Source organism: Mirounga angustirostris, unplaced genomic scaffold (assembly GCF_029215605.1).
Source record: "Mirounga angustirostris isolate CCGP_5_RB_7025 unplaced genomic scaffold, mMirAng1.0.hap1 SCAF_1, whole genome shotgun sequence".
In the NCBI taxonomy this organism is placed as follows: Eukaryota; Metazoa; Chordata; class Mammalia; order Carnivora; family Phocidae; genus Mirounga; species Mirounga angustirostris.
Genome location: NW_026991709.1, coordinates 27,520,317 through 27,537,717, shown reverse-complemented (window position 1 = coordinate 27,537,717; position 17,401 = coordinate 27,520,317). Strand labels below are relative to the sequence as shown.

Sequence of the window (17,401 nt, the reverse complement as noted above, 5' to 3'; positions counted from 1 at the left end):
ATTGGTGAAAAGATAGTTCTATAGATAAATGGAACAAATAGAGTCCAGAAATAGACCTATATATATAGGGTGAGTTTAATTTTAATTAAAATTGACAAAACAATTCATAGGCAAGGGAAAATCTTTTAAACTAATGGTGTCATAGAAAGATAATCCTCAACCCTTACAGAACATAGTCATTTATTTTTCAAATATATAAAAAAATTAAGAATGGATTATAGATATAAAAGAAAATGAAAATTTAAATTTTTTTAAAAATATTTTATTTATTTGAGAGAGAGAATGAGATAGAGAGAGAGAGCATGAGAGGGGGAGGGTCAGAGAGAGAAGCAGACTCCCCGCCGAGCAGGGAGCCCGAATCGGGACTCGATCCCGGGACTCCAGGATCATGACCTGAGCCAAAGGCAGTCGCTTAACCAACTGAGCCACCCAGGCGCCCCGAAAATTATAAAAATTTTTGAAGAAAAAAAAATTTTAGTGTCTTGGGTTAAAAGATTTCTTAAGTGGGGCTAAACAAGGCTACAAATCATAGAAGAAAGTATTGAGTAATTGGACTTCATCAAAATTAAAAACTTGTAATCTTGGAAAAAAATATACAAAATGAAAAGTTAAGCCACAACGAGGAGAAAATATTAGCAAAATATATATCAGATAAAGGAATTGTGGCTAGAATATAGAACTTGCATAACTCAATAATAAGATAACCTATTACTGTATTGGAAAAAATATTTGAACAGATACTTCACCAAAGAAAGTATGCAGACTGTAAATAACTACAGGAAAAGGTGCTGGACATTATTAGTTACAGGAATATGCAAATTAAAACTAGAGGTGCCGCATTGGACCCACTAGAAGAACTAGTTAAAAACATAATCCATATCCAAATATTGTAGAATGTGGACCTGGAACTCCCATTATGCTTTTGGTGGGAATATAAAATAGTATAACGCTTCTGTAAAAATGGTTTGGTTGTGTCTTAAAGACATCTACATAGAACCTAGGCCCTCTCCAGGTTTTGACTTAAGAGAAATGAAAACTTATGTCTACACAGAGACACTTAAAGTAATATCCACAGCATCCGGAATAGGTCACTTGGTAATAAGTGTGGGACAGCCATATAGTGGAACACCACTGAGCAGCAAAACAGAACGAATCGTCAATGCACACAATCATGTGGGTGAACGTGAAAATAATTCTTCTGTTTTAAGAAACCAGATTAAGTACATAGGGTGTGGTTTGATTTATATAACTTTTATAAAGTGACCATGGTTGCTTTGGGATGATCATGGAGGAGGGGAGTAAGGGTTGAAGAAACTTGTGGGTGTGATGGATAGGTACATTATCTTGACTGTGGTGATGCGTTTACGGATGTTTACATGTCTGAAGTTCATAAAATTGTATATTTTATTATGTGCAGTAATAAATTACATCAATTACAATTTTGCCTTTTGAAATTCAAAATGATTTTCTAGCCACGGAAATTGGCTGAGAGCAAAAATGTTTCATTGTATTACCTATATATTATTATATTACTTTTCCAATATGCTTCTCAGCAGAAATTGAGTTATTTTTCAAAAGTCATTTATTTCATCCTTGAAATGTCTCAAAAAACTGCACTGATGTAGGTGTGGTGATAAAAGAAAGAGAAATTGATTTCAGGAAATTAGGGCTATTTCTGAAAATTATTTTTTGGATTAAAATTCTTTGTGTTTACACTTTTAAAACCCAGTATTTATATAAGGCAATTGTGTTGGAGTATGAAGTACAACAGAAAAATCATAGATTAGCTTTCTTTCATTTAGAACTTTTAAACTTTATCATTGATGGTGGAATTTTTTTTTAAAAGATTTACTTATTTTAGAGAGAGAGCGAGTGCGGGGGTTGGAGGGTGTGAGGGGCAGAGGGAGAGAGGATCTTGAGCAAACTGCCCACTGAGCATGGAGCCCTTCGCAGGGCTTGATCTCAGGACCCTGAGGTCATGACTCAAGCCAAAACCAAGAGTCAGACACTTAACTGACTGAGCCACCCTGGCGCCCTGATGATGGAATTTATTATACTTACATAAAATCCATGTTTTCCATAAATTAATATTTTCATTCAGATAATGCACTTTGTGATTGCTGTAATGGTATATTGTTTTTGGATCGGTTGACAAGTATCTGGAGTCACATGTTTTATTCCTTTACGCCTATTTTTTAGGACTCCTTTTTTTTTTTAATGCATTCTAGGAACAGCTATTTCTATATGGATTATATTATTCTGGACAGCAACTATACACATATACACACCCCTACAGTTTTATGATGTTGAGAAAACTAACCATATACTCAGACATTTTTTTCTAATATTTAAATATATAAGCTTCATCTGTTAAAATTGTTATTGCAAGAGCTAACTATAGTAAGAACTGCTTGTTTGATTTGTTACCATAAATATTTCACTGAGGTATGTGAATTACATTCTTTAAAAAAATTTCCTTCTTGTTTTAAAATAAATTGTTCATGATTGATAATATTGGGCTCTTGGTTTTTCTAGAGGGTTTGGTGAAATCAGATGTTCGTAAGAATTGAATGCCTGCTTTGTGTAGCAGAAAGTTGTGGAAGAAATACAGAAGTTCTTGTGTTTGAGAAGTTTACAGTCTTGTTGAGAAACAAAAGTTGAGATTTCAAAGGAGCACTAGAAGGATGATAGGTTCATTTAATATTAGTATATATTCTAATTACTTATTAGACTAATACTGTGTGATAATTAGGATCATCCCATGACAGTGCCAGTTGGTGATTCATTGCTCAGTGAAAGACATTCATTTTAGTAGATGTGGAGTGTGAAGAAATGAATCATTGACTTGGAGGGGTCTGGGAAAGCTTCATGGAGGAGGAGGGATCTTTGTTTAAATGGGCTTATTGAGGAAAAGTACTTAAACAGTGCCTGGCACCAAGTTAGCACGCACTCAATGTTGGCTGTTGTTACTGCTGTCCACAGCAGCTGGGCCTTGCTGAATGGAAAGGATTATAATAAATAGACTTGAATGAGGAGAGGATGGATATTCTTGGCTGGGTAATAACATGATTAGCTATGAAAATGTGGCATTTGTGCTGAAATTGTGAGCTAAGCCTAGGTCCTCTGCTGTTTTCGTCCTCGACTCCATTGAGTGTCCTAGGTCACAACACTCTTTAATTATGATGTAGGAGTGCTGGACTCCTCCCTAATCAATATTAGTTAAGTTTTTGGTTTATTAAAATGAATATCTGTTTACCAGTAAAGATTTTGTTAATCTTCACTTAAGGGTTTTTTTTCCCCCAATAGGAGCATCGGAATTTGCCTTTTATGCGTGAGCTGCGGTATCTATTTGCACTTCTTATTGGTACTAAAAGGAAATATGTTGATCCATCAAGAGCAGTTGAAATTCTTAAGGACGCTTTCAAATCAAATGACTCCCAGCAGGTAGCCTTTTTTACTTACTTACTTATTAATGTTTGTATTTTATTTAATCTGGTCATACCTTAAGCATTTTTTTCAGACACATGACAATTGAAGATATTGTTATTCCTCTTTATTAAAAATAAGTTGTAGCCATTTAAAACATTGCTTATTTGGAAGATTTGCTTTTAAGTTAAGAAAAAAGTAACAGTGATCTTGGAAAGTGTTAAGATAAATGAAGCTGTAATTTATGTTGTGATAGAAATTAATAAGTGAAAACAGTGGGTAAAATTAGGGATGTTCAAAAATGTTAGTTATAAATCTTCACGAATGTGTGATAAACCCAAGGCCAGTATAGTATACATGCTTTTGGTATGCCTATTTTTGTTGGCATGGTAGTTTCCTTAATTACTTAGAACTCTGAACTACATTAACTGTGTTATTGTTGCTTTTATTTTCCAATCTTTGTGTAGATCTCATGTTGAGAATCTTTACCTTAATTACATCTTCAAAGACCCATATTCTAAATAAGATTACATCTTTAGGTCCCAGGTGGACATATATTTTGGCGGGCCACTATTTAACCCACTACAGTTGGTATGGATGTTTATAACTGAATTTTTGTGCTGAGTTTAGTTGTCTTTAGCTATATGGCTTTGGAACAATTTCCTTAAGCTTCTTAGATCCAAGTTTCAACATTTTAAAGGTGAATGGATTGACCCAGCTGCTCTTTAGAAAACTTATAGCTAGAAAAATATATGATAGTAAATTTGTTTAATACTTGGGGCTATTTTGATAAATAAAGGCAGATTGCTTTACACTGATTGATCCGTCTTTGATGAACCCAGTCTTAGTAGGATTGGTTTATTTTTTTCCTCCCTAGGTTCTGGATGAACCTATTTTCTGTGTTCCACCTCACATTATTGAAAGAATTATGGTAGCTGATGAATATACCTGTCACTGCCTATTCCTGTTTTTCCATGTTAGGCGAACTAGCACTGAAAGAAGGGATGGCCAAGGATGATGTAGGTGCTAGTTCTGAATGGAGAATTCGTTTGAAGGCCATGAGATGGTGGACTTGATAGTCAGGGAGTCAGTGATTGATTAGACTAAACCTGTCCAGGTTAACATATCTTAATAAAAGTGGATGTGGCTTAAAAAGTGTGTAAAAGTTGAATTCAGAAAATGAATTGCTGAAAAACATGTCTTCCTTCTAAGAAGCCAGTAACAGTCTATATAATGAAGAGCTCTTTGGTAATGTGGGTCCTTCATTTTATGAAGATTCATTAGAGAACTCTTTATTTTTAAAAAATCTCATTTGTAAGTTAGAATTTATATATATGTGTGTATATATAATATTGCATATATTATATGTAACATAATAAATTTATATTTATTTTCCCATAGTGAAACCCTGTCACTGTGACTATCAATATAATGCTTATTTTTCTCAGGTACTGATTTTATTCTCTGGTTAGGTTATAAATATTTCTTGTATTTGATCTGAAACATTTCATATGATATTTTTGTGAGGAGTCAGTAATTTTATGTTTGATGTGACTATAAGTTTTATGTTGCAATATTTAGTATTTTTATTAGTAGGCTCAAATATCAACAAGACTTTTTTTTTCTTTCCACAGCAAGATGTGAGTGAGTTTACACACAAATTATTAGATTGGTTAGAAGATGCCTTCCAAATGAAGGCTGAAGAAGAGACGTAAGTTACCATGAAATTTAGTGATGGAGTTTTAGGAGATTGATAAATAATTCATTTTTTTTCTCTTTTATGTATCAGTGTCTATGGAGAAATAGAAAACTGAGAGATGTATGGGAACCCAAACGTTACCTGTATTGAAAAGTTGTTTGAAATTTGTGGCCTAAATGCTGAGTAGCTTTAGATTTCTACTGTAAGATTAGAATCTTGCCAGAAAGATCTAAGAAGCAGCCCCTGAAAGGGCTAATCCCACATGCCCAGGTCTTTTCCTTGGATTCAACGGTCTCTTTTTCATGAGGAAGAATGGGTTAGTGGTGGGGCAAGATACCAGGAGTGTTACTTCTGATGAAGTCCTTTCAGATGGAATCAAAACAACAAGGATATGAAGTTCCTCAGTATTTTCTAGCTTTTTATTTTCTGTCCATCAGGTTGAACCAATAAGACTTTGGTTATTTAAGAAATCTGCATACTTTCAGGATGGTTCTACTCCCATTCCCATGAGGCCACTCTCCTAATATCAACCATTGGTTCCTTTGTGTATCTTTATAAAACACTGGTGGATCATTTACCACTATAGGTTCAGGTGTGATCCAACAAGATGCAGGTAGTAGACCTGCCTAGAAGGTCTTCTACCTAGAAGGCAGGTAGAAATCCAAGGCTGAAAATTCTCTCCCTTCTCTTTTTTCTTATTTTTAAATTACAGCCAGCTTTACTGTTCGGGAAACATCATTATGACAGGTCTGCAGTGAGACTAAATTAAAGTAAAAAATATTCTACTTACACAGTGTTAATAAGAGATACCTCCAAATGTTAATATAGATCTAGACTTCCTCATTTCATTCTCCAATTCTCAGTTGAAAAGTAAGTTCATATATTCCCTTGAGGTTTTTTGTTTTGTTTTTTTTGTTCCTGAGAGAGAGAGTGAGAGCAGGGGGGGACAGAGGGAGAGAGAATCTTAAGCAGGTTCCATGCTCAGCGTCAAGAGTCTGATGCTTTGGGGCCCCTGGGTGGCTCAGTTGGTTAAGTGTCCGACTCTGGATTTCAGCTCAGGTCATGATCTCAGGATCGTGAGATCCAGCTTCTTGTCAGGCTCTGCAGTCAGTGGGAAGGCTGCTTGAGTTCTTACGCTCTGCCCCTCCCCTTGCTCTGTGCTCATGAGTGCTCTCTCTCTCTCTAAAATAAATAAAATCTTTAAAAAAAAAAAAAAGAGTCAGATGCTTAACCAGTTGAGCTTCCCAGGTGCCCCTTCCCTTAATCTTTAAGGTAAGTCCAAAGAAATTTTATATTTGAAAATCAGATTTTTTTTTTGCCTTTGTGGTTGCAGTCTAACAAAAAATAAAAGTCACTTCTGAGTCTCTGAGTTTGTTCATTCTCAGCTATAGGCATGTTATTTCTGTGCCTGCATAGAACCTGCAGCCGGTTCCCTCACTTGGGTGTGTATAGTTCCTTCAGTCCTTCAGATGGTCAGTTTCATGCGCTTGAATTCTAGATTTCAGAGGGTTATTAGGACACACATGATTAACACTGAATGGTCTCTTACCTTGGAAATTGTAGAACTAAAGCAAAACTTCAGCCCTTTAGCTCTCAGTCCAACTATATAATATTCCCGGAACTTTGTGCGGTCCAGAGTCAAGTTGTTGCCAAAGTCTGTAGCAGAAATTTCAGGATATGCTGTAAACAGCAAATCATTGGTTTTAATTCTGCCTGGATGCCTGTCATTGAGGGCTAATTGCTTGCTGACAATTATATGTGAACTTAAACTAAGTTGGGGGAAATCTCTGAAATTAATTATGATGCTATGTTTACAGTGTTTGAGGAAAAAAAATTCTATTTTTGCTAAATTTTGTCTTGGAATGGGGCATTTGAAAGCTGCTTCCTTTTTGGCATGTTTAGAAGTTTATGATGCTGACATCTCTGGTCCTCATCTTCTTTCTTGTCCACCAAAAGTTTTAGTTGCATTTTCCGTATGAGCTTCTTCAGTTTGTGGCTCTGAGTGACTTATTTTTGTGCCACAGTGGTTGTGCTCATTGCCTTTTGCTGTGGAATTGCTTAGGCCTGGGAAACTCTCCTCTTAGGTTAGTTTCTTTCTTTTCTTCAGATTAGCTTCTCTCTTCGTGTTACTTTCATCTGGAAAATCTCCCCATCAGATTCCTGGCATGAATCTGCTGTTGCTGCATATGAAAGCTGAGTCCCAACATCCAGTGAAGAGACACTCTTTCCTCAGCTTTTGCATGTTCTGGGCCTAGAGTATATTTCTTTCTGCCGCATTTCTTTCTGGGTGGCATATGCCAATAAAGTGCACATGCATATATATTTTTTATTCCTTTAGGAAGGTTTGGCTGAATTTTTAAGTTTAACCTGCTTCTTAGCCTCTATCTCATGCAGAGCCAGCCCTGTTTGATGGATGCCTGTCTTTTCTTCCTGTTCTTTTCATTTGTTTTCTGGCCTTTACATTTGTTTTTCTCTAACTTGCTCCTCTGATATTGTCTTGATAGGCTCCTCATAGTGAGAGTTAGTGATTCACTAATGAGAGTTGTCCACCCTGGTCCCTCTCTAGTACAGCTCATGTCCCTTGTATTTTTCCTTAGAGTTCTCATACCAAAAATTCATTCCATGTATTTCCTCAGAGTGTGGACAGTATCTGTATCTTCATCTGTGATAACGGAGTCTTTGAGGTTTTCTCAGTAATTCTTTGAGTGTTTTACCCTGAAATCCCTAGTTCCTCCTCTCAAATCTATCCAGATTTTCTATAAGCACTTCATTTAGTGTATCCTGTCTTCAGTACATGACCCCCAATTGCTTTTTATCTGTAGCCTCAGAAGAGTGCCTAAATCCATGTTCCTTCTGAGGGGGTCATTTTATGCTGATTTTGGAGATACTGCTTATTATTTATTTACTTGTTAATTTTCTTTGGGTTCTAGTCACCTCTTCTGATCTAGTAACTAACAAATTATCTCCCTTTTTTTCTAAAACTGTTTTAAAAGAAGCTAGAACTTTTCCATTCCAGTTCATATGAAATCTTAAGTTTATTTGAAATATGTTCTCCTTGTTCATTTCCCCATCATTTTCTGTTGTTTACTGTTTGTGGAGCTAAAACTGTTTTGTTGTTGTTGTTGTTTTAAAAGATTTTGTCAGAGAGTAAGCGAGCACAAGGCGGGGAGCAGCAGGCAGAGGGAGAAGCAGGCTCCCCGCTGAGCAAGGAGCCCGATGTGGGACTCGATCCCGGGACCCTGGGATCATGACCTGAGCCGAAGGCAGATGCTTAACCCACTGAACCACCCAGGCATCCCACTAAAACTGTTTTTGAATCTCTGTGCTCTCCCTGTATAGAACAGAGCTTTCCAGTTGGTGTACCATGGCTAGCCAGATTATGGATTGTGGAGATATTGATCCTATTTCTGTGATCATGAGAAAATATATATATATATATATATATATATTTTTTTTTTTAAGATTTTATTTATTTATTTGACAGAGAGAGACACAGCGAGAGAGGGAACACAAGCAGGGGGAGTGGGAGAGGGAGAAGCAGGCTTCCCGCGGAGCAGGGAGCCCGATGTGGGGCTGGATCCCAGGACCCTGGGATCATGACCTGAGCCGAAGGCAGACGCTTAACGACTGAGCCACCCAGGCGCCCGAGAAAATATATTTTTTTACCTTAAAGTTCTCTGCATATGATATACCAATGGTATTAAAAAGATCGGGAAGCTCTGACCCAAAGCATTCTAGTTTGCTCTATCAGCTACCCTAGACCTTTGAACTTCCTTGCCAATGTAATTCCCAAGGGTAAGATGTCCCTGATACAAGTTTTCTGTAGTGATTTCTTTTGGCCTTTGATATTTGTGTCAGTCTGTCTTTACTACTGCTTTCATGTAAATGGTGGGTCTCTCTCTTTTTTTTTCTTTTTTTTTTAAGGTTTATTTATTTTAGAGAGAGAGCGGGTGCATGTGCAAGTGAGGAGAGGACCAGAGGGAGAGGAAGAGAATCTCAAGCAGACTCCCCGCTGAGCATGGAGCCCAACGCAGGGCTCGATCTCAGGACCCTGAGATCATGACCTGAGCCAAACCAAGAGTGGATGCTCAACTGACTGAGCCATCCAGGCACCCCTGTAGATCATTTCTATTATAGGAGTCTCGTGTCTTTTTAATTGCTCTTCACTTTTATTCCTTATATTTCTGTTGGCATAACCAGTCTGGGCCCCTGAGATTCACAGTTTAAATGCCAGATGAAGAATAGGACCTCTTAGAGGTTGGAAAGAAGGACAAAGTAAACAATTTCTGGAAGATTCCTACCTGACTCTTTAGGGAATGTCTGTTTACCACAGACCAGTGGAGAGGAGGCTAAAATTCAGGCAGGAAGGTTTGAGAAGAGATTTGGAAAGAAAGTTCAGAATTTATAGAGCCACTCAACATCCAGTTCCTTCTGGCAAAGTCACCAACCTGTTAAGTCATTGCTCTTTACATGTGTGTGGCAGTAAGGGATGTTGATTTTCTACATTAAAATAAGAGGCCATGGAAAGGAGATTTCCACTAATATTTACATCTAAAGATTGATAGATTTTTACATCAAGAGAGACAATCTTTGGATCGTTCCTCTCACCCATGTCAGTCTCAAGTCCTTTTTATTCGCACAGTATAAGATATATAAGGTATGAAATAAATTTTTCCCATAGAGTTAAAATGCCCAAAGAATAAGTATATGTAGTCGGAGAGGATACATTGATTTTGGAGTCCGATTTGTGTTCACTTTGTAGCTTGATTTCTTACCAATGGTGTGAATTTGGGCAAGTGACTTAACCTGCCCTACACCTTTATTATCAGTAAAACAGAAGTAATTGTACTACCTGTTATCAGTCAGAATAGGCTAGATAGTCCAGTGGCAACAACCCCCAAACCTTGCAGGCTTATATCATATTGTTAGATGATGTGTCCTGTGCGTGTGAGCAAGGGGCTCTGCTCGTTCTTTCATTCAGGGCCCTCCGTGACAGACGCTTCCCCTCATCACCCTTTCTGGGGTTACCATGCCAACGAAAGTACACTGGCTCTCAAAGTTTGTACCATACATCACTTGTGCTCACATGTTGTTGGGCAAAGCAAGTCATGTGGTCTGCCTAACTTGAAAGTGAGTGGGAACACCTTATACCCATTAGGATGGCTACTATCAAAAAACCCCAGAAAATTGCAGGTGTTGGCAAGGATGTGAAGAAATTGGAACCCTTGTGCACTACTGATGGGGATGTGAAACATCACGGTGGCTTTTCAAAAGATTAAAAATAGAATTGCTATTTGAAGGAGGGAGTCCTTTCACAGTGTATATGTATATCATATCATCACATTGTATGCTTTAAACTTTGTCACTTATGCCTCATAAAGCTGAGAAAAAGATTAACCATATGATCCAACAAATCCACTGCTGGGGAATATACTAAGAATTGATAGCAGGGTCTTGAGGAGATGTTTGTACACCCATGTTCATAGCAGCATTATTCACAATAGCCAAAGGGTGGAAAGCACCCACTGTCCATGGATGAATAGATAAACAAAATGGGGCATACATACAGTGCAACATCCTTAAAAAAGAAGGAAATTCTGACACATGCTACAACATGGATGCTAAGTGAAATAAGCCAGTCACAAAAAGACAAAACACTGCATGCCACTTACATGATGTGTCAGGAGTTGTAAAACTCAAACAGTGAGTAAGAACAGTGGTTGCCAGGGAGGGAGAAATGTGGAGTTGTTCAGTGAGTGTAGAGTTTCAGTTTTACAAGATGAGAAGACTCCTGGAGATGGGTTGCACAACAATATGAATATACTTAACACTACCCACCAAACACTTAAAAATGGGTGGATGTAAATTTTGTGTTATGTGTATCTTACCACAATTCACATTTTTAAAATTTAAATAAAATTTGAGTGGGAAAGTACATCTTAACCACATATCTGGAAGTAGAGGGCCAGAAATCTTTTTGAGTATCTCGAACAACTACCATCCTACCTCAGAGCATTGTTGTGAGGAGTAAGTGAAGTGCTTCCCACCAGTTGTTTAAAGGAGTAAATGATGATGCAATGCACTACATTTATAAAAAGACCATGTCCTTCCCCCCGCTTTTTTAGCAAATCGGTTTTACTGGTTTAAACACAAAATGCATGAAGATAAATTCTGTACACAGTTGTGGATACCACACACTTTATGTAGTAATGCCAAGATAAACTGTTTTCAGACCACAGAGAACAAAACATAAAAAGAAAAGGTTAAAAAATTGTTAACTTCTGTTTACTTCAAGCGAAAAAAGAAAAAAAAAACAATGTGTATGTTAAAGAATTTGGAAAATTCACAAATGCCTAATCGTGCCTGTAGCATGAAAAAAGGAGTAGCTCCTGAGCTGCTGTGGGTCAGAGCTAGTGCTGTGCTCCTTCATTGGTGATAGCTGCTATTTTTGAGTGGTGTGCACTCTTTTATTTAAATGTGGGAAATGACATGTTAAAGTTTTATAGAAAAGTACTCCAAGAGGGGCTTTTCTTTCTTCCCAGCAAGTCCAAATAAGCATGTATTGTACAGACTAAAAGTGGGAGATTGAAATGCACAATGGTAATAGAAAGATCAGGCGCTCCATGAACACAGACTGTGTCAGGTCCTCTTGTAATGTCGTCCCAGGCAGCAGCTCATTTTAACCCTTACAACAGCCGTTTGAGTTCAGTCACTATTATTAGCCTCAGTTGACAGGTGAAAAAATGGAAGAATAAATTTAAGTGCCTTGTCCAAGGTAATGTCAAGAGCGCTGAATGAGTGACAACAGCCTAAATGTTACCATCTTGGCATGTACTATTGTTCTTTGAATGTTTTATTACTTACAGGTCCAAAAATTATAACCACATTTGTATTTTTTACCGTGCTTTAGGGATGAAGAGAAGCCAAAGAACCCCATGGTAGAGTTGTTCTATGGAAGATTCCTTGCTGTGGGAGTACTTGAAGGTACGGTGACACATGTTTACTCTTTATGACATTTGAAGAAGTATTAGCTTTTGTCTTGATAGTGACTCCTAGCTTGTTGAATGGTTTTTAATTTTAATTTGATTTACTCTGTCTAGTAGTTCCTGTTGCACTGCTACTACTAATCATTTATAAGAAAACATTGAATTGAGTGAATGAAAAAGAAGGTACAGGGTGTATTATCACATGCTAATTGATAGTTATCCTGATGTCCTTTGGCTGAGAAAACTTCTGTGATTCTGTGAATTGTTGGGGTACAGGGAATTAAGGGGGCAGTTGATTTTGAAAATAATATTGGAGTTGAATACTGGTTTTGGTAGGATGGTTACTGTTTTTGAGGGTTTCAACTCTATGAATGTTGAAAGCTGCATTTAATAATTTAACAATTTAGTATAGTTAAGGTTTTACATTTCTCAGGTGATTATAAAATTCTTTAGGCTCTAGTTTTCAAGAAAGAATCATACTCTTATCTTTTGAAAAATCATTTAAGAGTGATACTACTCCCATCTATCCTAAGTGCCTATTACTTAAAATCTGGGTCTGACCAGATTTTTTTTTCCTAATAAAGGGAAGGGAACTGACTCATTAAATGTACTTCAAATAATAATAATTACTAAATCCCAAAGCATGAACTTTTGAAAAAATTTGAAATATTTGAAAAACTTTCCAAATCTTCCGAGTGGCCCAGTCCATCAACTTTTGGAAAGTTAGCTCAAATCACCTGAAGTATAAAATTTGAAAAATTGGTTTTCCTTCAGTATCTTAAGTAATGGATTCTTATGAAGTTTTGTTTGAATATAATTTTATAGTTTGGGATTCAGAAAAAGGCAGATAATAACTCAGGATTTAGTCAGGCATTTAAAATGTTACACTGAAGTGTCTGTACTTTTTTTTTTTTTTTTTGCCTCAAATACTAAATATTCTTTACATAAATAGTGGAATATTTTACATAGGACATTACTTCCCAATTTGGGATGTCCATACTGTCTATACTGATTTTTACTTGAAGTAGAACAATGTATTTGAAACAATAGAGTAGCTCTAATCAGGTGATGACTGTGCACTATTTATATCTTTCTGCTTGTGTTACCTGGATTCTTAAAAGTGATTTATTGAAATAATTTGTCAGTCAATCAGTGTTGAAGTCCTTGTACTGGATATAAGTTGTTTCAAACTATCGTGAGACATAGATGTGGTTTTATTTATTTATTTATTTATTTATTTATTTATTTATAACTTTTTTCATTCTTTTTTTAAAAAATTTATTGTTATGTTAATCACCATACATTACATCATTAGTTTTTGATGTAGTGTTCCATGAGTCATTGTTTACGTATAACATCCAGTGCTCCATTCAGTACGTGCCCTCTTTAATACCCATCACCAGGCTAACCCATCCCCCCGCCCCCCAGAACCCTCAGTTTGTTTCTCAGTCCATAGTCTCTCATGGTTTGTCTCCCCCTCTGATTTCCCCCCCTTCATTTTTCCCTTCCTGCTATCTTCTTCTTTTTTTTTTTTAACATATATTATTTGTTTCAGAGGTACAGGTCTGTGATTCAACAGTCTTACACAATTCACAGCACTCACCATAGCACATACCCTACCCAGTGTCTATCACCCAGCCACCCCATCCCTCCCATCCCTGCCACTCCAGAACCCTCAGTTTGTTTCCTGAGATTAAGAATCCCTCATATCAGTGAGATCACATGATACATGTCTTTCTCTGATTGACTTATTTCGCTCAGCATGATACCCTCCAGCTCCGTCCACGTCATTGCAAATGGCAAGATTTCATTCCTTTTGATGGCTGCATAATATTCCAATGTGGTTTTAATACATTTCCAGGTGAACTATATATTTGCTTCAGTAAAAATAATTTGCTTTCAAGCTCTTTCTTAATCACTTTTACATATGTCTTCCTAATGCTTTCTTTTAGACCAGCAACTCTCAATTGGAGGTACTTTTTGTTTGTTTACTAAAGTGCTCTCATTGCAAAAGTTCCTCAATTTTTCCAGAATATCTAGTCTGTTGACCCCTTCATTTTGTTCCTCTTGGCCCTTTTCTTCCTTCTTTGCCCATTATGATCATTCTTATAAACATCTAACACTCCCTTTCCCCCCATTCCCTCTGTGGCTATTCTCTGACCATCACTGAGCTATTCATCTCCTCTCTGTGTGCACTGAGTACCTGACTATTACTGGGGAATAATCACTCAAATGGGCTAACTAAATGGATCATGAATTTGTAGTAGATAACTAAGCTTCACTGGACCGAATCCTGTAACACTACTGGCAGTCATACTTGTTTTGTTAAATCACTGTCTTCTATCCCATTTTCTGCAATAATGATTTTTATCTTTTCTACTTCTAATCTAACTTCTCTGGCTCTTCATTCTCTGAGAAAGACCTTCCCACAGATTTTATGGATTTGCTATGAAGCTGTTGAAATCTAGCTGTAGGTCCTAAGGTCCTGAATCTAATTTTGTGTTTGTAATTTTGTTGTATTTAACTTTTGTTGTACTTAAACACAACTTTCTCAAATACGTGAGCTTCAGGCTCCACAACCTCCATCCATTCCTACCTCTACCACATTCTTTTTATTTGTCCCTCCAGATAATAAAGAATTATTCAGTCTTCTATCAGAAGGCTGTTGTTTATATGTGCTCAGAATCTCATCCTTGCATGCTTTCAATCAGACCTGACTCTCTCCATTATCTTGCTTTTTTCTTGTATCTTCAGCTTTGCCCTCTACTGTTTTCCTCAACAGTATTTAGACATGGTTTGGTAATTCACATCTTAAACAAAAAAGAACTCCTTTCCCACAGTCTTTTTCAGTTAATCTTATTCAGTTAAGCCCCTTTCAAGAGAGGAGTTTGTTTTTACCTGCTAAATCCCCATTATTCAACACATCCCGCTATTGCTTCTGGCCCCAGACCCCTTGTAAAAGGGATCTTTCTAAGGTTATCAATTTCCAGCATGTATTCAAGGCTGCCAGGTCCCACTCAGTTCTCATACTGAACTCTTATCAACTATTCATGCTATTTACTCTCTTCCTTTTCCTCTTTCCTATATTCTGTCCTTAAAAACACTTCCCTGGCTTCTGTGGCACCATATTCTCTTGTTTTTTTTTTTCCTGCTGTGGGTACTTAAAGCCTCTTCTTTTACCTAAGGGTAGGAGATCCTTGGACCTCAGCTCACACCCCCCTGCCTTTTCCTGTCTGCCAGTTCCCTTGGCAGTCTCATTCACTCCCTTGATTAACTGCTGTCAGGAGCCAGCGATTCTCTCAGTTACAGCTTCAGACCAGAAGATTAATTTTAGTTACAGACTCATATCCAACTCTCTTCTCAACTTGAAATCCCATGGGCCATTCTAAAACAACGATTGCCACTACTACGTTAAAACAAGTGGAAAAAAAATTCTCCGCTCGCTCTTTAGTGGAGAGCCTTTCAAGTCAGTTGTTTATGATGGAAATCGAATATCATTCTTGATACCTTCCTTACTCTTCTGCCCCCCGTCTTGCCAGTGAGCCAGCCACCAGTCAATCATATTTACTCCTTCCTGAATATGTATATAAATGTTTGTGTAATTTCATCTGCTTTTGTACACTTTTACTATTAACACCGTATTCCACATTGCCTTTATTTCTGGATGGATTCTATAATAGTCTCCTATCACCCACTTAACACAGAAGCCATAAGGATGTTTCATCAGAGACATGAATCTGATCCCTTTATTCCCAGGTTTAACTATTCACAGTGACTTTCTGTTAATCAGAATATACTGAGAAAAATAATTCTTAACAAGGGTTTATAAGACTTTTTGTAGATTTTGACCCCCTACCTAATTCTTTATTGTCATCTTCCCATTGCTCCCCTAAGTTATAATGTCCTCCCCTTAATTCTTCAAGCAGGCCATGTTCTTTGCATCCTTAAAGTCTCTGTGTGTATTATTCCTTGGCCAAGAATTCTCTACAGCACCCAGACGGTCTGGCCTGGATAACTCCTACTCAGCATTCAAGTCTCAGTGTAAATGTCATTTTGCTGTGGAAGTCTTCCCTGCTCTACCCTCCAGCCCTAAAGACTAGGTTAGCTCTCCTTTTTATACCCTCTCACAGCACTGTCTCACCACACATTTTATAACACAAGGATAGATAATTTTTTGTTCATAATTATATGTACAGTTAATGTACATAATGTAATGCCTTTCTTCCAAAAGAGGCTAAGAGTTTCCTCAGCTCAGAGACCATATGTATCTCTTTTGTTCACTGTTATACATATTCTCAGTGTTTAGCATAGTATCTTGTCCTTAGGTATTTTTTGAAAGAATATATGTACACACACACATACACACACATATACACACACATATACACACACGCATACGTGTGATCACTTACATACATAAGGTGTGTAATTGATATCTATGGCTGGATGTGAATGTGCATATATGCGTGTATAAACCAACAAGGAAATGACAGTGACTACCCTGTGGAACATAGAGTGATGGTTTTCAGGTTCAGGAGGTAATTCATATACACATTTACTTTTAGTGGCTAAAAGGCCATATTGAGTAACAGTTAACTTTCCCTTCTCCTATAGGTAAAAAATTTGAAAATACTGAAATGTTTGGTCAGTACCCGCTTCAGGTCAATGGATTCAAAGATCTACATGAGTGCCTAGAAGCTGCTATGATTGAAGGAGAAATTGAGTCCTTACATTCAGAGAATTCAGGAAAATCGGGCCAAGAGGTGAGTTTAGCATCTTCATTATTCCTCTCTCCCTAGGTCTTTCTTAACAGTGCGGTAAAGCACAATCTAGGGCCCTAATTATATAGCTGCCTAATAACAGAGAATACTCAGATTACGTGTTTGGATTTAATTATGGTAGTTTAGACATTTGGGAAACTGGCACAAACATGTCTGTAATCTATGTTAAATTCTCACTTAACAATTTAGCTTAAAAATTTCTGTTAAAATCCTCTTTTAGGATACTGTTGAGGCTGTTTAGACTTTTTAGGGAAGGTACCAGTCGCTGTAATGTGCCAGTCCTGGAAGTAAAAAAGAAAAACACTGAAATTAGGGTGGAATTTTATATAGACATATGTTACTTATATCAAATAGTGTTGGAATTTGTCTAGATTCCTATTTTTTTTTTTTTTTTTTTGTAAAATTGCTATATAATTGCATGAAGGGCAGATGGAATAACTTGCTTTCTCAGGAAAGATAAAACTTAAAAAATATAAACCTGTTTGTTTCCACTGGTCTGTCTTGCCACC

The 17,401-nt window shown here is 37.0% G+C and overlaps 1 protein-coding gene across 7 annotated transcripts in view; it reads left to right on the top strand.

Moving 5' to 3' along the window:
- The window catches only part of USP25 (ubiquitin specific peptidase 25), a 132,216-nt gene that overhangs the window by 60,598 nt on the left and 54,217 nt on the right, over positions 1–17,401 (top strand). For all 7 annotated transcript variants that reach the window (XM_045902649.3, XM_045902648.3, XM_064580083.1 and 4 more), the window contains 4 exons: positions 3,307–3,444; positions 5,061–5,137; positions 12,036–12,109; positions 16,726–16,874. In XM_045902649.3, the coding sequence (XP_045758605.1) occupies positions 3,307–3,444; positions 5,061–5,137; positions 12,036–12,109; positions 16,726–16,874 (438 nt within the window). The remainder of the gene's footprint in view (positions 1–3,306; positions 3,445–5,060; positions 5,138–12,035; positions 12,110–16,725; positions 16,875–17,401) is intronic.